Consider the following 22,399-nt stretch of genomic DNA (forward strand, 5'->3'; position numbering starts at 1 on the left):
ATGTGAGTACGCGATTCGTGTTTGGGATTCTTTCTTCTAGACGTTTGGTTTGTTGATCACTCGCCATAGAGACATCACTGCTATGATCGAAGAGCTCCTCATCAATCCACCTTTTGGGAGGAACAGCAGTTTTTTATGGTGTGCAGGGGTGGGCACGATCTTATGGGTTTTGTGGGATGAACAAAATAGGAGAGTGTTTATGGGGGTGGATAGGGAAATTTGGTCATTCATTTGTTTTCATGTTTTCTTTGGGCTTCGATTTTGAAGGAATTTTGTAATTATCTTATAGGCATTTTGTTACATAGTTTGGAACTCCTTATAGAGAGAGCTCCCTTTTTGTGGGCTTGGTTTTTGTATACTCGTGTATAGTTTCATTTTAAGAAATTGACAGAAATAACACTATCAAGTTTTTCACTTTCCAAAACTAGCACGTTTTTGAAAATTTGTTAAACTAGTTTTTCTTGGTGCATCTTGGTATGGATCGACCACCAAGATTTAGTTAAAAATTAACTTATTCTAACTTATTGCTTGTTTTAGGCCTTCTCAGTGAAATCTCGGGTAGTATTAACACCGAGATTGTACTAATTTTTCCAAATATTATATAACCTTTCCAAATCTTATACCAAATTTCATATCTTTTCAAATTTTCTCCAAATTCCATTATTTTTACCAAATCTTATATCAAATTTTTATATAAGTTTTCAAATCTTTACCCTAATTTATGTTTCCATAATTTTATGAATTTCTAATATTTCTTTTGGAAGGAAACAAAACTTTTCATTGATTCCAAATGACCCATTATGATTTTTCAGATGGAGCTCAAGTGCAGTGTAATTTTTAATTTTTGTAAAAAAAATCAAATTTTGCAAATAAAAAATTAAGATTTGGGAAAATATAAAGAATTTCAGTGTTAATCTATTCAAGATTTCACCGAGAAAGCCCAAATATATAGAATCTCAGTATTAATTTTGGCCAAGATATACCGAGATTCTTTAACACCTCCAAATCTTACTTATTTTTTAGCAAAATTTGATCTTTGGGCTGAAAAATTTGATACAAAATTTGTCTTTACAAATATTTAGAAAAATTGATAGAATCTCGATATTAACTACCCGAGATTTCACTGAGAAGGCCCAAAACAATTGATAAGTTAGAAAAAGTTAAAATTTTATATAAATCTCGGTGGTCAATCTCGGGCGAGATGGACTGAGAAAAACTATTGTAACGAGTTTTCAAAAAAATGTGCTAGTTTTGAAAGATAAAAACTTGAGCAGGCTATTTCTGACAATTTTCCTTCATTTTTCTTAATGAAAGTTGTTGTTTATAAATTTTTTAGGAAAAAAACAAAAAAATATATTATTATGCCTTAGACACGAGGAATTTTTTTGAAACTATAACCAAGCTGCAATCCTTCAAGATTGAAAGGTAGTGCTCATTAGTTTTTCTTTGAGAGGGGACTTCTCATCTCCCTCCCCATGTGTTGTTTTTGTCATCTCTTTTGTGATTAATTTTGTGCGTCTTTTGTTTGTTGTAACTATGAGCAAAAGAACTATTTTTTAGCCAAAGTACATTCACAAAAGTGTTGCATCCATTCCCCACTTTATAGGTGGTATGTTGAAAACTAGCGTCAATGTATGGAAAGATAAAAATATCTTTCCAGGGACCTTTTGCAGAAACTTATAGGATGGGTTGGGTCTCAACTTTATGGGTTGTGGAGAATCACAATTTACTGAAATTACATCCCATCTCATGATAGGATTAATATTTCTCATTTTCCTGGTCATGATGGTTGAAGAAAATGAAACCAACGTAGTCACATTCTTGTCCTCACCACATACAAAATGTCAACAAAAAAGCTAAACCACTGAAATTGTCGTTAAAACTAAGAAACAACATAGGTATAGAACAAAGGAATGAATAATTCCAGATTAAAGATTCTCCTTACTTCTCCATTCATGCGAACAAGCACATCACCTGGCTCCAAAAGTTTATGGGCAGGGCCACCAGGTACCTGCAACATTGACAAAATAAATGGTAGGTTAATATAAAGCCTATTCTTTTGAAAGAAAAACTATTCACTAAAGAATGAATACACAAGGGAGCTCTCTTCCCTTTTCTCTTTTCTACTAAGAAACAAAAGTTCCCTTGGTTTATGAAAAGCAACATATTACTCTCCCTTTCGGAGTGAAAAAAGGGTATCAAAAGAAACCAGCTAGGGGGGAAACTAAAACCCCCCAAATTAATTCAAATATCATTATAATATAAAGTCTAATTGTAACTTGAAATTACAAAACAAAATAAATATTATTACCACGGAGTCTACAACTAGCATTCCAGTTTCACTAGGTGGAGAAGCCAGGCGAACCATCTAAACAAAGAGTCGTACAAACAATGGAAAAGCTTTAATTTGTTTTGAAAATAATTCTGGAAAAGAAAGAGAGTGGTTTGAGCATGAATTAAACCTGCTCAGTTTCACTTCGGAGGCCAAGCCTGCGTATCTCATCAAATCCTTTGTGTAGAAAGGTTGCCTATATTCAAAAATGGAAAACAAGAAGAAGATGATGATGATGATGATTTCAAAATGTGAATTTGTGAACTTAATGTAAAAGTAATGCCTCTCACCTGCATAAAAGCTATTAACATAATAAAGTCGCACAAAAATTCCAGTGAGTCAAGTTATTCACCCCACAATAAAATCATAGCCAAAGCAGACAATACTTAAAAGAAGTCGTTGCATATTTTGATTAAAATCAGGTATGGCCCATTCTTGGAGAAGGATTCCAGATACATGAATTATCTACTGGGAGTATGATTTAACTCATTCTTCTCACCAACCACACCAAGCAAAAAACAACTTCCGATGTTCTCTGGGTAGACATCAAAAAACAATTTTGCTGATCTTGAATTGAATCCTCAGTCAAAGGATTTGTATCTATTCTTTCAAGGATACATCTGGTGCAGGCATTTATTGGGCATTTCGCTTTAATTGATACAAACTAGCACTTAAAGCTAGTAGGTGGATATTTAGCCGCTAAAGGCTTATCTAGCCACTGGAGGGTTTTTAGTTAGATAGTCAATTAGCTGTTAGTTTGCCTATACTGGTATAAATATTAGCTCTCTTTTCTTTTTTTTCTTTTTCGGAAACGGTAACAAGCTTTTCATTGATATAATGAAAGGAGACTACTGCTCAAAGCACAAAGCTCAAGATATAACGATACAAGATAATAATCATAATAATCCAGAGCTCTATGGATCAGTAGGTGCACCAGGACATCTCAACTAGATTGACACTCCTATAGCACCCTCATCATATCCATTTACAAGATGAAACTATCAAACAATAATCAAAGACTGCTAATTAGTTACAAAGAAGATATAAAAGCATTCCAGTTGAGGCAATGTCCTGGATAGAATAATCAACAAAAAAATTGGACTGAAAGCACCAAGAGGAAGCTAATAGGCGGGTTGAACCAAATATGTCTAACCATTCGGTAGCCTTCTTGTGGAATACTCTTTGGTTTCGTTCAAACCATAATTCTGAAATTAATGCTTTAACCACATTGGACCAAAGAATTTGTGTCTTAGAAGACAAAATCGGTCCAATCAAAATATGGGAAACATTGCTGCGAATGTTCTGTCCAAAGACCCAATGTAGATTGAAATAAGAAAAGAGATTCTCCTAGCATTTTCTGGAATAAGGACAATCAAAGAACACATGTTGTAAGTCTTCACTACTTGCTAGGCATAAATGGCAGATGGTGGGTGAAAGATAATGAGATTAAAGTTTATGTTGCAACACTTCAGAGCAATTAAGAGATCCAAAAATTAAAACCCAAACGAGAATGTTGATTTTCCTCGGGCTTTTGGACTTCCAGCGGGCCTAGAAAAGCTCTTTTTCCAAAGGGAAAGATGAGTTCAAGTGCTCTGATAAGGACTTCACTGAAAATCCTCCAGACAAATTCAATGACCGGACCCTTGCATGAGCCCTTTGGGTTGGTTTTTTGCCTTCAAGACAGCCCAGTAATTGCGGAATTCTGAGAATTCCTCATCCTTTAGAGGCCTTCGAAATAACAAATTCCAATAACAAAATTCCGGGTCCCAATGTTCGCTAATGTTACCTTTAGGCACTGTAGCAACACAGTAGAGATGAGGGAAGCTTTATTTGAAAGAAATGTTGGAGCACCATGGGTCAAGCCAAAAATAAATGTTGGTTCCATTTCCCAATTTGAAAGTTGCAAGGGGTTCAAACTTGATCCATGTCTTGGATATGCTAATCCAAGGGCTCCTTATGTTTCCCCGAGGTATGCCAAAAATGAGGGTCTACTCCATGAATACTCTTTACACCATAATGAGTCATGTTCTTTTAGAAAGCGCCAATTCCATTTGAATAATAATGCTAAATTCCTATTCTGCAGGTTACCAATTCCGAGGCCACCTTCATGCAAGGCTGTAGAGACTTTCTCCCATTTAACCAAATGATTATTTTGCTACCCTTCTGGCCTTCCCAGAAAAAGTCGTCCATTATCCTCTCTATTTCAGAAATTATGGAGCAAGGCATCTGTAAAATGGACAAGTAATAGGTTGGCAAATTTGCCAAGACAGCATTACATAAGGTTAATCTTCCCCATCTAGATAGGTTGTATCTCTTCCAACGATCAAGCTTCAGATGGATTTTGTCCTCAATTGGCTGCCAAAAAGACTTCTGTTTCGGATAGCCACCATAAGCCTAAGTAAAAGGTAATTTTCCAGCTTTGCAATTGAGTCTTGTGGAAGTTGAAATCAGTGAATCTTAATCAATGTTGACTCCATACAAAGCAGATTTATCCCAATTTACCTTTGCCCCGGACACCATTCAAAGAAACCAATTACTTGAATAAGTTTGTCCAACATATTTTCATTGCATTTGCAAAATAATACTGTCATCCACAAATTGAAAAGTTGACAAATGAACCTTGTCTTTTCCTACCAAAAAAGCCTTCGAGCAAACCACTATCAATGTATTCAATCAATAAAAGCACTGAGAACTTCACTTACTATGAGGAATAAGAAGGGTGATAAGGGGTCCCCTTGGCGAAGTCCCCTTGTGGCAAGAATGCGGCCTCCTGGTCTTCCATTAATAAAGACCGAGAACTTTGGGTTATTTATGCAACCCATGATCCATTCAACCCATTTTGCATGAAATTCCATTAATTAAGGATTTTTTCACGAAATGACCAATCCACATGGGCAAATGCCTTTTCTAAATCCAGCTTTAAGATCCAACCCTTCTTCTTTGCTCAATAGTCCTCTAAGGCTTCATTGGCAATGAGGACCGGGCAGCTCTCTCTTCTAAACATGCAGATTTCAGTTGATTAATATATTTTAATTTCATTACATCAAATGGTGTTAACACACCCTATCCGAGTTCTTGATATTAGATAAAAGACATTTGTGAGCTTGACAAAAGCCATCCATGGATTGCAGAAGCCTCCACCAAAGCCCAAGATCTAGACCAATGCTTGCAGTCAGTTGAGCCTTCAGTGGAAGACATTTGGAGTGGACACTACCGAAATGGTAGTAGTAATTTACTCAAGTGGAAGACTACTTTACTTGTCAGTTATGAAGGCCCTGGAAAATAACGTTGAGACAGAAATAGAGCTCTTCTCATCAAATGGCTTTGGAAGTTTGCTCATGAATCGAACGCTCTTTGAAGGAGAAATGTTGTTGTCACATATGAGGTGGATGATTTAGGTTGGCTGCCTAAAATGGCAATAGGGAAGAACCACTTGGGTGGAAAGCTTTATTACCCAAAGGGAAGCTCCAACAATCAGCCTTGGTTTGACTTCGCTAAAACAGCCACTTTGTTTGATAATTCACTAGTTTTGTAGTTGGTAATGGGCAGTGTATCAACCTCTGGTATGATGTGTAGCTTGGCTCATCTCCTTTTAAAGACGAGTTCCTAGATATTTTTAATCTCTCTTAAAATCAGAGTGCTATGGTGGCTTACTGCTGGGAGCTTGGGATAGCGATCAGGGAACCTGTAACCTAAGTATTAGAAGAGGCATTTTTGACTACTCAATTTGAAAGTTTTTGTTTGGGCTCCTACGAAGATAATTTATGTTGGTATCTAGATTTCTTGGGTCATTTTTCTACCAAATCTATTTTCTCCAGCCTGATTAATGTGAGACCACTCTCAAATGTGCCTTACTGAACCTGATTTGGGGTTTCAAAGTCCCCAAGAAGGTGAGATTTTCTTGTGGTTGGTGGCTTATCGAAGCTTGGATACTCATGAAAGGCTCCAAAGAAGATATCCAACTCTTGCTCTTGGCCATCGATTTGTCCGTTATGTTGGAGTCATGAGAAGCCTTTAGCTCACATCCTTTTGCATTGTCCCTTTGCAAGACGCAATTAGGACAAGATGTTAGTCACTTTTAATCTTCATACTCGCCTTCCTAACAGGTGGATAATTGGATGTTAGACCTATGAAAAAGGCATTCTTAACAAGGCCATTTCAGAAATGTTTGTTTGTGAAGGAGAACGTAATTAGGGTGAAGGATTTTAGATCTATTAGCCTCATTACGAGTGTTTACAAAATCCTTGCAAAGATTCAGGCTAATCGGCTGAAAAGGGTGCTCCCTTCGAAGAATTCTGACACTCAAGGGACTTTTGTTGCCGAAAGACAAAATTTGGATCAAACCCTCATTGCTAACGAGGCGATTGAGGATTATTGAGCTAGGAGGAAGGAAGGTGTGCTTTTCAAGATCTATTTTGGAAAAGCTTATGACCATGTGGATTGGAAGTTTATGGATAAGGTGATAGAGAGGAAGGGTTTTGGTTATAAGTGGTGAATATGGATGTGGGGTTGTCTGAGGAATTTTAGTTACTCTTTCCTTATCAATGGAAGCCCCAGAGGTAAAGTTATGGCCACGAGAGGTCTTAGGCATGGAGATTCCCTCTCTCCCTTTCTCTTCCTCTGGATGTTTTGAGTAGGATCGTGAGTAAGTGTATGGAAGGTAATGTCATTGAGCCGTTCAAGGTAGGATGGATCAGATTCCCTTTTCTCACCTGCAATTTGTTGATGATATGCTCTTCTTTTTCTCTAGAAAGGAGGAATCGTTCTTTATGCTGAATCATGTTTTAGCCTTCTTCGAAGAAATGTCGGGGTTGAAGATCAATAGGGGAAAATGTAGTGTTATAAGAGTCAATTATGATGAGGATAAGCTAAAAGGTGGGGAGTGGATTGGGTGTGACGTTTTGGTGTCTCCCTTATCTTGGTCTTCCTTTGGGTAATAATCCGAAGTAAGTCATTTTTTGGGACCCTAATGTGGATAAAGTTCGGAAGAGATTAACCTCTTGGAAGAAAGGCATTTTCTCTGCAGCAAGAAAGCTCACCCTAATAAAGTCTGTTTTGAGTGGTATTCCTGTTTGTTACTTTTCCCTCTTCAAAGCCCCGTGTGAGGTGTGTAAGGATTTAGAGAGATTAATGCGAGACTTTCTGTGGGAAGAGGTTGACGAAGGGAAAGGTAAAGGTTCCCACTTGGTAAGGTGGGAGATCATTGAGAGGTCGGTCGTTAAGGGGGGATTGGAAATTGGGAATTCAAGGATCCGTGACAAAACTCCTTTAGCCAAATGGTTATGGCGCTTCACCTTTGAACCTAACTCTCTATGGCGTAGGATCATTGTGAGTAAACATGGCCCCCATCCTTTTGATTGGCTGTCCAAAGAGGTTAAAGGTTCCAACCGGAATGTTTGGAAAGGGATTTTGAAAGAGCTTCCCTCTTTTTCTCCTTTGGTCCGTTGCGTGGTGGAGAAGGGGAGAGACAGCTACTTTTGGGAAGACCTTTGGGTGGGAGAGAAACCTCTCTGTGGTTTCGTTCCCTCAGTTGTACCACTTGTCTTCCCTCAAAAACCATTTCATAGCCCATTTTTTAGTATGGTCGAGGAGGTCTTGTTCCTTTTCTTTTGGTTTTTATCGCTCTCTTTCCGATAGGGAAACGATAGACGTGGTTGCTTTTCTTTATTTAATTGAGAACCACCCCTTTTGTTTGGGTAGAAGAGATGTGAGAATTTGGAACCCCGGTCCTTTGGAGGGCTTCACTTATAAGTCTTTCTTTCAGAGTTTGGTTAGCCCGCCCCCCTCAGGTGAGTCGATCTTTTCAGTGCTTTGGAGGATTAAGATCCCTAAAGATGAGGTGTTTTTCCTGGCAGGTTCTTCACAATCGTGCCAATACCTTGGATAGGCTTGCTAGGAAATTGCCCTCACTTGTTGGGCCTTTCTGCTGTATCCTTTGTCGGAAAGCAGAGGAGGAACTGGATCATATTCTTTGGCGGTGCAGGTTATGCGAGCAACGTTTGGGATTCTTGTCTTCAAACGTTCGATATGTTGAGTGTTCATTGTAGAGACATCAATGCTTCATTTGAGGAGTTCCTCCTTAATCTGCGTTATGGGGAGAAAGGCCGTTTTCTTTGGAGTGCTAGCATGTTTGCTATTGTTTAGGTGTTATGGAGGGTGCGTAAAAGGAGAGTGTTTAGGGGTGTGGAGAGGGAATTTAGGGATCTTTGGTCTCTTGTTCATTTTCATGTTTCCTTTTGGGCTTCGATTTCGAAGACTTTTTGTAACTATTCTATAGGCATGATTTCGAATTGGGACCCCTGTCTGTAAGGGTGTCCCCTCTTCATAGGGCTTGATTTTTTGTATACCCTTGTATTCTTTCATTTTTTTCTCAATGAAAGCTGTTTATTCTCATAAAAAAAAAATAAAGGATGTTAGAATCCTTGAGAGGATGGCAGCTGGGTGACAAAGCTAGAAACATCTGTTGTGGAGCTTGCGGTTGGAGAGAAATAAGGGAATCTTTGAAGAATAGTTCTCTATTTTTGAGTTTTGATTAAATATTTCTTGGTGGTGCCATAGCTTAGCAAATTCTTTTGTAATATCCCCCCTTCATTGATACTTTTGGATTGGCATGCACTTTGTAATTATCTCCTTGGAAGGGGGCTCTCCCATCCCCTACCCTTATGTTGTTAAAAAAAACAAACAAACAAAAAAAAGCAATAGGGAGCTCTAAATGAAGAACTTGAACAGACATGGACAAGAACATGAAGGGTTCTCCACTTTCTTTTTTTAAAAGGAAACAAATTTTTCATTGATATAATGAAAAAAGTGTAATGCTCAACTTCCAATGAAACATAAAGAGACAATAAATGAAAATTAGACAAATGAAGAGGATACAATGTATCCAGAGAATGGAGAGCCACTCTTTGTAAGTTAGTACTTCCTAATCTCCCTACTTACTATATGTCTTCTTTCCTAATGCCCGAAAAGGTGCTTGCAATCTTGAAAAGAATTATGAGAAATTTTTTTCTGGGAGGGGCATAAAGGTGGCAAATTAAATCATCTCGTAAAATGGGAGCTTGTCACACAAGGACAAGAAGATGGAGGGCTCGGACTTGGAGGTTTGAGAGCACATAATCTGGCTTTATTAGCCAAGTGTGGATGGCAATTTATCGATGAAGAAAACTCCCTTTGGTGCCAAGTAGTAAAGAGTATTCATGGGAGAAGCTTGTTCAATTGGCACACGACTGGAAAGGTTAGTCCAAGCCTACACAACCCTTGGATCAGCATTTTAAGATCTTGGCTAAACGTGGAAGCACGGGTTCTTTTTCAGCTTGGAAATGGGAGCAAAATTGCCTTTTGGCTTGACCCTTGGATTGATAAAACGTCTTTGAAGGTTTGTTTTCCTAGTTTATTCAGAATTGCTCTCAACCGAAATGGATCGGTTTTGGATCATTGGGACACCTCCTCCTCATGGTCCATCTTCTTTCGAAGACTTTTAAAGGAGGAAGAAATAATTGCTTTCCAGAATCTCTTAAGTCTAATTTCCAAAAGAAGGGTGATGGTTTGTCCTGACAAGAGAATTTGGTCATTAGAAGCTAATGTGGTGTATTCTTAGTTAAATCCCTAGTTACATATTTATCATTGGTTTTCCCTTTAGACAAGCATTTGGAAAAATGCGTTGTGGAAATCTAAGAGCCCTCGTTGGGTGAATATTATGGTTTGATTATGTTATTTGGGTATTTAAATTGCTCTTCTGTCATACAAAGGAAACTGCCATTGCATTGTTTGTCTCCAAGTATTTGCTCACTATGTTTGGCCGATAAAGAAGGATTTGCAACACTTATTTTCTTAATGTAACTATGCTGAATAGTGCTGGCAACGTTTATTTGTTTGTTTTGCGTTCTCTTGTATTGGAGTTCATTTTGTAATAGTTGTTATTTATTGTATTAGGGGTGTATTTTTGTTATGATGGATTGGTTATTTGGTCCATAGGCTGTTCTGTTTTATTGTTTTGGAAATGATGGGAGTGCTAAGGGGGTGTCAAGCTAGTTAAGATGTCCGGGTGCACTCACTAATCCTTAGGTTTTAGTGCTCTTGTATCTATTTTTGTAACTTGAGCATAACTGATGTAGCGTAAATGAGAGTTTTATTCAAATGATTCAAATCTAATGAATACAAGAGAGGGGTTCTCTATTTATAGAGAATGAAGTGTGAGATAGGGTAACTAATTCTAAACTCACTAAATTACCTCAATTTCTATTACATCATATTCTATCCCTCTCCTCGAGTTTAAAAAAAAAAATTGAATAAAAATAGTGGGCGAGTCATTGTTGCAAGAATACTTCTTTCAATGATTACAAAATACTCACGGAAAATTTCCTTAAGATCATGAACATGTCAAAGCTTCCAAATTAGTGATACCTCCAAAGATGTTAAAAATTGGCGTAGAAGAACCTAGAAATATCCTCTTCCTTGAAAAATACAAAGCTAAATTGATAAACTAGTGTAGCCCAATATCCTCAGGTCACTTCTTTAAAATAGATGGGTTGGGCCTGATTGATGAAGAAAAAACCTTTGTTTGCAAATCTTTCATCGTCGTCTTCCTTGCGTGTTTCTATAACAAGTTTGGCTTTCCTTCCTTCGTGCAATGAATCAATTGCAAACAATACATTTTTCTCAATTTTCTCCATAGATTTTTCATTCAAAATTGGTTGCACAAGCCTTGATTTCAAAATGGTTTTACTTACTTCATCTCTACAGAGATTTCTTCTTCATTCTCAACATCTCCATCTTTGATTTTCAAATTTTCGATCGATTGTTCTTCCTTATCCAATTCAAACCGTGCAACCTCGATGTCAGCTCCTTCAATTTTTTCTTTTTCGCCTAATATGGCCTTCACACTTGTGTTTCATATCTCAACCTGTTTGCTTTCAATTCTTTCATACACGTCTCAAATCTCTTAGCCTTTCTTTTTTGTTTGTTTTCAGTATATTTTCACACCTTGTTTGATTGAATTCTTGATCTTCTTGAGTGCTTAAATGTAGTTCTTGAAGGTTTCTTGGAAAATCTTGAAGATTATAATTATGCCTTTCTTGAATTTTGTAGTAATAATTCTCTCCTTCACTTGACAAATCAGAATTTTGCAACATATACCCCCCTCGGTTTTCTTGTGGTGGAAATCTTGACTGATACAAATTTCTTGAAGTTGGAATCCTGCTCGGTCTATGTTCTTGATATGGAACTTCAACAATCTTGGTCTTTCCTAGGTTTCATGTAGGTTCAAATCTTTCAATAAGGGTTTAGTCGTCTGGTTTCTCCTTGTTCACACCTGAATCTTGTGATTCTTGAATTTGAATACCACCTCTGTTCTGCCAATCAATGTGTTCTTGATAGTCTTCCACGGATTGGATGTCCAATCGCAGCAAGACTTGGGCTAACATGGAACGGATTTCTCCAATTTCCCCCTTCATCTCAAAGACTGATTTCTCAAACAAGACAAATGGGCTTCCACAACCTTAGTTGATGAGGACGCTTCCACGTCCATGATGTTTCGAGATCCAAAAGGAATGCGCATTGGATCGACGCTCTGATACCACTTGATGTAGCCTAAATGAGAGTTTTATTCCAATGATTAAAATCTAATGAATACAAGAGAGAGATTCTCTATTTATAGAGAATAAAGTGTGGGATAGGGTAACTAATTCTGAACTTACTAAATTACCCCAATTCCTATTACATCAATAACTCTCTATTTCATTCTTTCAGTGAAGATATGTTTCCTTTTCAAAAAAAAAATTATCTTGTACTCGTTGTTTCTTGTTTCATGTGACTTTGTATTTTGAGCATTGACCTCTTTTCATTATATCAATGAAAAGTGTTGTTTCCTTTTAAAAAAAAAGTGTGGTTACTTTGTATAGGCATATTGCCACCAACACTTGTGTTCTCCTATTCTCTACTTAGTCGTGAGTGTGTATTCTAAGTTCAAACACCCCTGTGAGAGCAATCGTGTTTAGTGTTTTTGCAGGTACTTTACGGGTAAATTAGAAGGTTGAACTAAGGAAACCTCCTCTCCTAAGGCCGCATAGGTAAAGGGCAAAAAATTCCTCCTTGGAATCGACCCCGTGACACTTTCCAAAATGAAATTCTTTTGTCATCTCCCAACTTAAAAACAGCAAAGGCTTCCACTTGCAACCAGGCTTTAGAAATACTGATCCATGAACTTCGAAGGCTCACTTTAAACTTTCCAGCCATGTACCATGAAAATTGATCCTTACCATGTATTCTTCGTACCACTTTACACCAGAATGAATCAGATTTCTGAGAGAATCTCCTGCCCCATATAGCCAAAGTACCAAGTTACTATTCTTTAAGCCACCAAACCTGAGACCTAAATCCTTCAAAATTTTGGATGCCAAATCCCATTTAACAAGGTGATTAGTTTTGCTGCCTTTATTTCCTTCCCAGAAAAAGGTCTTCATGATTCTCTCAATAATTGAAATCACGTTGGATGGCATTAGGAAGAGAGACAGTGAATAGGGAGATTTTCAGAAATGGCTTTGCATAAAGTCAGTCTTGCTCCAACGAGACATATTAAAGCGCTTCCACCGATCTAACTTTCTCTGATTCTTATCAATAATAGGCTGCCAAAATGAAACTTTCTCGGGATAACCATCCAAAGGAAGACCAAGGTATAGAAAGGGTAGTGATTCAACCTTACGATGTAGGCGAGAGGAAATGTACAGCAGCTTATCCTAATCAACATTTATGCCACACAATGCTGATTTTCACCAGTTGAACCTTCTGAACCAAACACCACTCAAAGAGTTGATTACCTTGATAAGTGCATCCAACATACTATCATCATACTTACAAAATATAAGTATATCATCTGCAAACTGAAGAATAAAAACATGTACTTTGTCTTTTCCCACAATAAAGCCTTCGAAGACACCCTTCTCATAAATAAGGTCAGTAAGTGCATATAAAACTTCACTAACTAAAAGGAATAAGAAGGGGAAATTGGATCCCCCTTGCCTTATACCTCTAGTAGCTTGAATGCGGCCTCTTAGTCTTCCATTAATGAATACTAAAAATTTCAATAACGGACACAGTCTTTAAGCCATGAAATTCATTTTGAGTTGAATCCTTTAAGCATAAGAACTTCAAGGAAATTCCAATCCACTCTATCAAAGGCATTTTCTAAATCAAGCATGAGAATCCAACCCTTCTTCTTATTGGAGCGATACTCCTCTCCAATGAAAGCACTTTGAGAAGCAAATATGATACAAGGCATCACTTTCTTTAGGTTTAAATACTACTTTAGTCCCTATATCTTTTATTTTGGTTCATTTTGGTCTTTATATTTGTAAATTGTTCATTTTGATCCAAGAAAGCATCAACTTCAGGTCTTTTGAACGTCTACCAACCTCTTTCTCGCGTCCAAGAGTACACTAGAGTCTCATTTAGATCTAGAACAAGCGTAAACACGTGTCGTTCCATGGGATGCAAATCTGGAAGAAGCATTTCCACATGGGGTTCAGTATAAACTTTAACTTGTTCTTCAATTGTCTTCCTCAAATCCAAGTAAACATCAACGAGTTTTGCAGGTACTGTCATTATTGTGGAGTAGAGCATGCCCTGAACTTTATCAACCCCAAAGACATCGTCCGTAGCAGTATGACTAGCAGGACGACGGAGAGCAAGCCTTCTCCTCAATTTCATCACAACTATAGGCATAGCTGGCTTAACCAGCAACCGCAGTTGCACCTGTGAGAGCACCAATCAAACTATACTTGAGAAAATTCAAGGGCTTACTAGAGGAGGAAGGAGAAGAAGTAGTAGTAGTGGGTTGAGCATCAGGTGGAATCTGATCGGAGACAAGCTTCTGTGACGCATTGAGGGCATCTTTGGAAGGAGTGGAAGTGAGTTCGGAGCTCATAAGATGGCCATGGTGATTCTTCAGCAGGGAAATGAATCAGGATCGAAACAGAGAGGACTCTTCTTTTGGTCCCTATACTTTAAAAATGTTCATTTTAATCCTTGTACTTTTAACTTTTTTTCACTTTGGTCCTTATACTATTAAAAAAGTTGTCATTTACTTCCTTGCATTTTCACTTTTAAAGGGTAAAAATGGTCGTCTTTTTTTTTTTTTTTTTTGAAAGTTCAAGGACCAAAATGAACCAAAGTCGAAAGTACAAGGATCAAAATGAACATTTTTAAAGTATAGAGACCAAAATGAACCAAAGTTGATAGCATAGGGGTCAAAGTGAATATTTTCAAGTAAAGGGACTAAAATGAATAAAAACCAAAAGTACAAAGATCAAAGTAGTATTTAAACCCTTTCTTTAATCTTTCAACTAAAACCTTTGTAATGATCTTATAAATGGATGTTGTAAGGCTGGCTTATAAGCCGAAAATATTTGACATAGGCTGCTGTCTCTTTTTTGGGAATCAAACATATAAAGTTTTCTTTAATACAAGCATTCAATCTCCCATTTTTGAAGAATTCCGCAAAAAGTACTAGAAAATCAGCACTCAAAAATCTCCCAAACTTGAAAAAAATGCCTTGTAAAACCATCTGGGCCTGGAACTTTATTCTTTTCAAGAGCTTTCAAAGCATACAATATTTCCTCGGCAGAAAAAGGGTAAGTTCTGTATTTTGAGCTGCAGAGACTTGAGACAAAACAACATTAACTGGGATACCACGAACCCCCTGGATTTGTTGATACAAAGATGCAAAGAAAGATAATACTTCATTCTCACAATCTCTAGAAGGATTCTCCACTTCTGTTATCTCCAAATTTGTCGACAAGCATAGACTCAGAAAAAGGTACCTCTACGAACACTTGGAAATGAAATGTTTTGTTTCCTTCTCAAAAAAAAATAAATAAATAAAACCCACCTTTGAAAAGATGTATCAACATCGTTTCCTTCCCTTTCGTTAAGCAAGCATAGCTCAATTGGTATCCAAGTGTGCTAGTATCCATGAAAGTATCTTGGGTTACCTCAGGGTGGAAATCCTAATTTGTACCATTGTTGGCTCCTTGTTGCGGAAACTATTATGAAAATGATGGATAGATGGATAGTTTTTAACAGCTTCAATAGATTCTTTCCAATCTTGAAAAACTATCTAGCAGCCACTTTATCTGCATTTATTTTATTTTTCAGAAAAACAATTTGATACATGCAACTAAACACCACCAAAGCATCAAAACCTCTTGAGAGAGGAAAACTAAAAAAGCTTCCAAACAGACTTAAAGGCAGGTAGGGGGATGAAAAACTCTGTATTTAAATTTCATAAGGATTATTTCAATAACAAACCTGAAGCGTACCACGGGGAATGGGAACTGCTTCCCACTTATGAGCATAACAATCCATACCCTTCTGAAGAAATGTCAATGCTCTAACAACCTGCACCAAAAACAATATTTCAATGTATCCTTAGTCCTAAGGAAATAAATCCACACCCGAAAAGCTGCACACCATCTGTTGCCACCAATATACAAAGGACATACTCTTTCCAAAGGTAAGAAAAATGCTGACGCACTTGAGGACTTGCTTCCAGCATTCAATGCCACTGCCTTGCCTTGCCAATCGATTACTGGGGAACCACTTGAGCCACCTTTTGTTCCAGATGCAGCCTGAAAAATAAAGATACCTTGGGAGATTAAACAGAGCATGAATCAATTCTAAGTCTTAAAACAAATCAATCGGCATCCTCAGAAAATAGACATGTACATGGGATATAGGCACAAAACCAATACAACGATATAAGACTGATTGAAGAATTAAATCTATCTATAAGGCCAACAGCAGTAACCTTACTCCAAAAACACATCAATGGTTGAAGCACCGGATGAAAGAAACTTTTTGGAAAGATGCATGTGTTGGAAATCGAACTTCTTCATTACAAGTTCCTTGCATTTTTTAAATGGTCCAATAACTTTGGAGTGTTTTGGCGGTTGTGAGAATGAAGTTGAAGTTGGCCTTTTTCCTTTTGCTTGTAAAGAAACTCTTGCTTCATTGAGTGAGTTTTGTTATCTTTATTGTCTTTGGGTTGGTCGTGGATAGTTTATTGTACTTTCGGTTCTTCATGGAGTTGTTTTTGTTCTATTGTTGGAAGTTCAATTTTCATTTTATCAATGAAAAGTTTTGTTTGGGGAGGGAAGTACGAAACTTGGAGAATTATTACAAGGAATCTACAATAGGAATTTTCTTTTTTAAAACGAAAACAAATACTTTCCATTGTTATAATGAAAAGAGGTTAATGCTCCAAAATATAAAATTCATCATTTCAATTAAAAGTTATGTCTCCTTTCCCAATAAAATGAGAAAAATATAATAGATAATTATAATTGATGGTGAGTACAAGCCAAATAAGATGAAAGTCTACAACTAAGAAACACCAAAAGTTTTGATCAATCAAGCAAAATATCAAATAAAAAAAATAACAAGATTGCTCTGCAACAGGCCAAAAAAAAAAATTAAATATCACCATGAGAAAAACGAGACGCAATACGAATGGAACTTTATTATTTTGACAACTTAAATAGGTTAGGATCTGCCATACACCTAATTCCCCTCCCGTTTCTTCAAATTTTTCTCATGCCATACAATTATTTCTAATCGGTTCTAGCAAAAGACAAAAAAGATTTATTGACATACAAAAAGTTAAATCACTCACTTGCATGTAGAATGTGTTGAAATCATTATATCCATCTCTGCAACAAGCATAAAAATAATCGTTATGCTACTAGAACAAAAAGATATTTAATAGATCTGACAAATAGCAGGCTAGAGGTCACAGACAACAAACAGAAAAACTATAACAATAGCATAAACATCGGTCCAAAATTCAAATCGAATCATGCTAATAATGCGCTTATCAGCAAAAAAGGAAAAAGGAAAAGGAAAAGAGAACAAGCTTCTACAGATTTTAAACAGAAAAATAGAACATTGGAGGAGAATGAACAGGGGTCACTTCTATTCCAGACTTCACTTCTTTCTTTTAAGAAACATAAACTTCAGTCCACCCATTAGGAGAATGTGCCAAAGGATAAGGGAAGGTGAAACCCATACATCAAAGTTGTTACAAAAAAACATCAATATAAATTGGTCAAAGACCATTTATTTGTCATTGAAGAGCCCAGTGTTCTAATTCCAGACATTATCTGGGGCAGAGTATTAAAATGTATAAATATAAAAGCCTATTAACATACATGCTGTTTTTTCTAATAAGAAATGTAGATTTTTTCATTGAACAAATTAAATGAGACTAACATACACATTGTTATAAACTTATAATTAGTGTCCTGTTAACACTTATATTTGTTAAACTTGATCACACCTTTAATATTGGTAAGCTACATAGGTGTCTTCCCTAGAATTAATTTAACCCACCTCATGCTTAAGAAGAAATTAAATTTTTTTTAAAAAAAAAAAAAAAAAACTACATAGGTATTTTCTTTTTTATGTTTGTTTATTTTACTAACTCCTTTCCAACATTACAAAAAGAATCCACTTAAATAATTTTAACTATTTAACTTAAATTAATTTTAGTCTTAAACCCAACTAACGTAATCTATCTAATTCAAGGGAGGAGAGTTTAGAAGTCCTTACATGTCCCTCAAGGATTCAAGATGGTCATTTTCTTAAGAAAATAATAAATATTGCACCAAATAGTAAATCCAAAAACTTAATTCCCATGATGAATTGAAAAATCTCATCATTTTAGAAAACAAAAATTATAACATTTACAAAAATCTGATTTAAAGATGTCTAAAATTGTAAATATATTTTTGGTATGACTTGAGTGTATGTTTATTTTTAATATTCTTATAAAAATTAGAAAATAAAAGTGAATGATCTACTACAAATTCTTTAACATAATATAAAGAAGCATAATACCAGGATCATAGATTCAATGGTAAAATTTGAAGTGAAGGAAAAAGTAATTTATGTAAAATACAATTAAATGTGCATAACATACTTCTTATAGTGAGGAGCCTCCCGATCCAGCCGAGCAAGGGTACCAGCTAAGATAGAAACCTGTAAAATTATTAAGTAAGACTCAATTGGCAAAAGAAAACAGAAAAAAAAAAAGAAAAGGAAATAACTGTCAGTAGGTATACATTAAGGATCATTAAGGATATGAACGAAGTTCTAAAATAACAATATATTACATTATAATATAGAATATTGGCTATTATCGTCTGCCACACATCCCATCAAAGCACTAATCCAACTACATTTATAATATAGAATATTGCAAGGCTAAGGTTACGTTTCTTGGTAGGTTTCAAACTATCCTAAATTCTTTTTTAATTACAACCTTCTTCTAATCCTAAATGATTGGAAGGCCCTCATAGTATAGCTTATTGGGAGGGAGGTTTCTCTACCCCGGGCCCCTAGGTTGTTTTTTGTGGCCTTTATATACCCTTCATTAATTATTAATAAATAAGTAAATAAATAACCACACCTTAAGGACAAGGTGCATACCTTATTGAAGCGGATAATGATAGCAATGTAATTAGGATGGGAGTGAGAATAATATGAAGTATTGAATGATATATTAGTATTTAAGTAAGGAGATGTTGATGGAGGTTAGTTATAAATAAAGTGGTGGTGTGGGGGTGTGGGAATGAAGGCAGGCAATTGTTTAGTTAGATTAGGAATTGAGTTAGTATACTCACGACAGAGGAGATTCGAAGTATCCCAAATACTTAGCACTATATTGTAATTTCGTTGTCTTTTATATTTCAGCATTTTTATGCAAAAGCACACTTTATTGCAAACAAAATGAAAGAATGCACGGAGTACATATATATATGTATGTATGCATATGTATGTATGTGCGTATGTATGTGTCTACATATATATAAATAAATAAATAAATATGTATGTATGTATGTGTGTGTGTGTGCGCGCACGCACACGCATGTATGTCTGTGTAATATGTAGTATGTATATATACATACATATATGTATGCATGTATTTATATATATATGTATATGTATATACATATATTGAGTGAAGTAATCTAACAAGTCCACTGTCACAAAATATATTGCCTTTCTATTTGGCATTTAAGCTCAAAATCCTACAAAATCTCATACTATATGATGAAGGATTAAATTTTTATTTGCATGCAAGAAAAGTACTTATTTGGCATTTAGCAATCAGAAAGATAAAGTGGGACTAAAACAAAGCATTATTGTTCTTTTTTTGTTTTCCTTTTTTGTTTTCCTTTCTTTTTTTCCTTTTTTTTCTTTTAGGGAAAAAGGACAAAACAATGTGATTGTACCTTCTCCCCACTATCATTACCAACAACTCTGATTTCAAGTCCAACACAAGCAGCCTCGGGTGCCAGGGGAATCTCCTCATAATTGAGAAATTGAATTGCACCAGGATCATATCGAAAGAAGCCAAAATCATGAACCTAATAATGATGATTGTGATGTGCAACAAACTATTAGTGTTCTCTTCCATCTCACCATTGAAAGAAAAACAAAGCTATAAGACTGCAAAACAGAGTTAAAATATGTTATCATTATAATAACATCTGGAGTCACTCATGTTGCAGAAAATGCCCTTCCACAAAATTTTTAACACTATACTTCAGAACCTATAAAATAAACATATTAAACACAAATGTGTTAAACTTAAACAGAGCAGAAGAATGAAATGAAATTAATGGGAATCAGAACTTCCTTATCGAAACAAGGGCCAAAGGCTATTCGGAAAAGGAGTGGACAAAAGAGGGGGGGGTTTTTCGTCTAGGTGCCTTCTTGTAACAGGTTATACTTCATCCAAGTCGGTATGCACTGTATTTTCATTTTTCAATATGGTAAATGCCCCCATCCCCCTCCAAGAATGTAACTGGTATAGGGAAGCAATGACAAAGGTGGACATCGACTGTATGGTGTTCAGTGTGGGAGAAAGGTGTAGTTAGAGGAGCGTGGTGGATCAAAGGTTTGGGACTAGGTGATTGGAGTTGGACCTAGTAACAGTTTCTTGGATTAGGAACTGTCTGGTAGCAGCGTCTAAGGCAGAAAACCCTTTAGGTTTATGGAGAAGGTGGTTGGACATAGCGGTTATCTTCTTCCAAGTTCTGTCCAATGTGAGGGGTAGGTAAAGTCCTTTTTCCTTGGAATCTTTCAGAGGGAAAAGGTCTTTAATCTTTATTTCACGAGGGTTGCAGGGTAAGGGATGGTGCTTGTTGGTTGCAAAGTTGTCAGGACTCCTTCCTCTCCATGGTTAGGAATCTAAAGGGAGGAAGGAGGTTTCCATTGAAGCTAGGTTGTCTTCAATTTTGTGATGAAAGTGATTTCTTAGAATGTGAAGGGGTTGGGGTAGGATTAAATGGAGTCTTATCAAAAAGGTCATCACCAAAGAGAACTCAAATGTTGCTATTCTATTGGACACTAAACATTAGATTATTGTGTCAGTTAGTGAGAAGTCTTTGGGGTAAAAGAAGAGTGTGGGTCCTTGTCCCTTCAAAATAGAGAATATCCGGTTGGATCACTTGTCCTTTAAGTCTTTCTTTCAATCATGGTGGAATGTGGAGGCCCCGAAATTGGGAAGGATGACATTTCATGAAAAAGTTAAAAGCTATTAAAAGGTAGTTAAAAGGCCTGGAATTGAGAGGTCTTGGAGGATCTCAGGATTAAGAAGCAGGAAGTCTTTTAGCTAATTATTGTTATTAATGGTTTCGATGAGAAGGGTCGGCTAGAAAATGCACTACAGGAGGAGTGGTTTTCTTTAAAAATGAATTTGCAAAGTTGGTAAGTATAGAGAATATCAGCGGGAGGCAAAAAGCTAAAGTGAGATGGGCTAAGAACGAAGACTACAATTCTGCTTACTTCCATAGATTGGCGGATGGTAGAAGAAGCAAGAACTTCATTGGTTCCTTGGAGAACAACAGAGGGGAGCAAGATAGGGAGGAGAACGAGATTGAGGAGGAGTTTCTATCTTTTTGCTCAGGCCTCTATGCCCTGGATGTGGTTCCCAAACTCTTTGTCGAAGATCTAGAATGGTGTCCTATTAAAGTGAGCTGACTGATTTGAACTCCCCTTTTTCATTGGATGAAATCAAGAATGCAATTTTGAATGTGATAAGAACAAGTCCCTTGGTCCTTACAGTTGTTCTTGGGCCTTTTTCTAGGATAACTGGGAGAGTATTAAGGAAAATCTTGAGTGGGATTTTAGGAAGCTCTTCGAAAGGGGTATCTTGGACAGTTTTCTAAATGAAATTTTTGTTCGTCTCATTCCCAAAAAGGAAACTCGAGTACGTTAAGGATTATAGGCCCATCAGGCTAGCTATGAGTGTGCATAAGATCATAGCTAAAGTATTGGCTAATAGACTGAAAAAGGTTCTCCCATCGACTATCTTTAAGGCTCAGATTACCTTCATTGGGGGGAGACAAATCTTAGTCTTAGATCAGATTCTCATTGCTAACTAGGCTAACTAGGACTATAGAGGTCAAAAATAGGAGTTGGCCGTCTTTAAGATTGACTTTGAGAAGGCTTATGATCATGTGGATTAGAACTTTCTCGAGGTCCTCGAAAGAAAGGATTTGAATACAAATGAAGAGCTTGGATTTGGTGTTGCATTAGAATGGTTTTTTTATTGGAGAGAAACGATTTTATTGATAAATGAAATGGCAAGAGTGAAAAATTCAACCACTTCCAGTGAATGTGAATTACAAAACTACTGTGATTAAATAAGAAAAGTTATAATGGGTAAAAGGTTGCTTAGTTAAAATGGGTAAAAGGTTGCTTATTCTCGCACCAGACAGAAGTTTCTACAAGTTCCATAAGATGATTAAAATTGTAGGAGACCTCCTTGAAGACACAACCATTCCTAGCACCCAAAGAGTCTAGAAATTCTTTGTCGGAAGGCAGAGGAAAACTTGGACCATATTCTCTATCACTGTGATTTTATGAGTTGTGTCTGGGATTATTTTTTCTAGACGTTTAGTATGATGATCATAGAGACATCAGTATTATAATCAAGGGGTTCCTCCTCAATCCACCTTTCAGGGAGAAAGGTTGCTTTCTTTGGCTTTCTGAGGTGTGTGCGGTCAT

General features: G+C 36.5%; 1 protein-coding gene and 1 pseudogene across 2 annotated transcripts in view; both read right to left on the minus strand.

Annotated features, from left to right (window-relative positions):
• DEG7 (DegP protease 7) overlaps positions 1-22,399 on the minus strand; it is a 55,951-nt gene that overhangs the window by 29,651 nt on the left and 3,901 nt on the right. For both annotated transcript variants that reach the window (XM_039046278.2, XM_090315874.1), the window contains exons 3-10: positions 19,618-19,752; positions 18,303-18,361; positions 16,998-17,034; positions 15,829-15,954; positions 15,635-15,724; positions 2,463-2,528; positions 2,312-2,368; positions 1,946-2,011 (exon numbers count right to left, since the gene is read on the minus strand). In XM_039046278.2, coding sequence (XP_038902206.2) covers positions 1,946-2,011; positions 2,312-2,368; positions 2,463-2,528; positions 15,635-15,724; positions 15,829-15,954; positions 16,998-17,034; positions 18,303-18,361; positions 19,618-19,752 — 636 coding nt within the window. The remainder of the gene's footprint in view (positions 1-1,945; positions 2,012-2,311; positions 2,369-2,462; positions 2,529-15,634; positions 15,725-15,828; positions 15,955-16,997; positions 17,035-18,302; positions 18,362-19,617; positions 19,753-22,399) is intronic.
• Positions 13,499-14,395, minus strand: LOC150038450 (mitochondrial import inner membrane translocase subunit TIM50 pseudogene; annotated as a pseudogene).

Source organism: Benincasa hispida, chromosome 1 (assembly GCF_027475165.1).
Source record: "Benincasa hispida cultivar pf3 chromosome 1, pf3_genome.v1.1, whole genome shotgun sequence".
Lineage (NCBI taxonomy): Eukaryota > Viridiplantae > Streptophyta > Magnoliopsida > Cucurbitales > Cucurbitaceae > Benincasa > Benincasa hispida.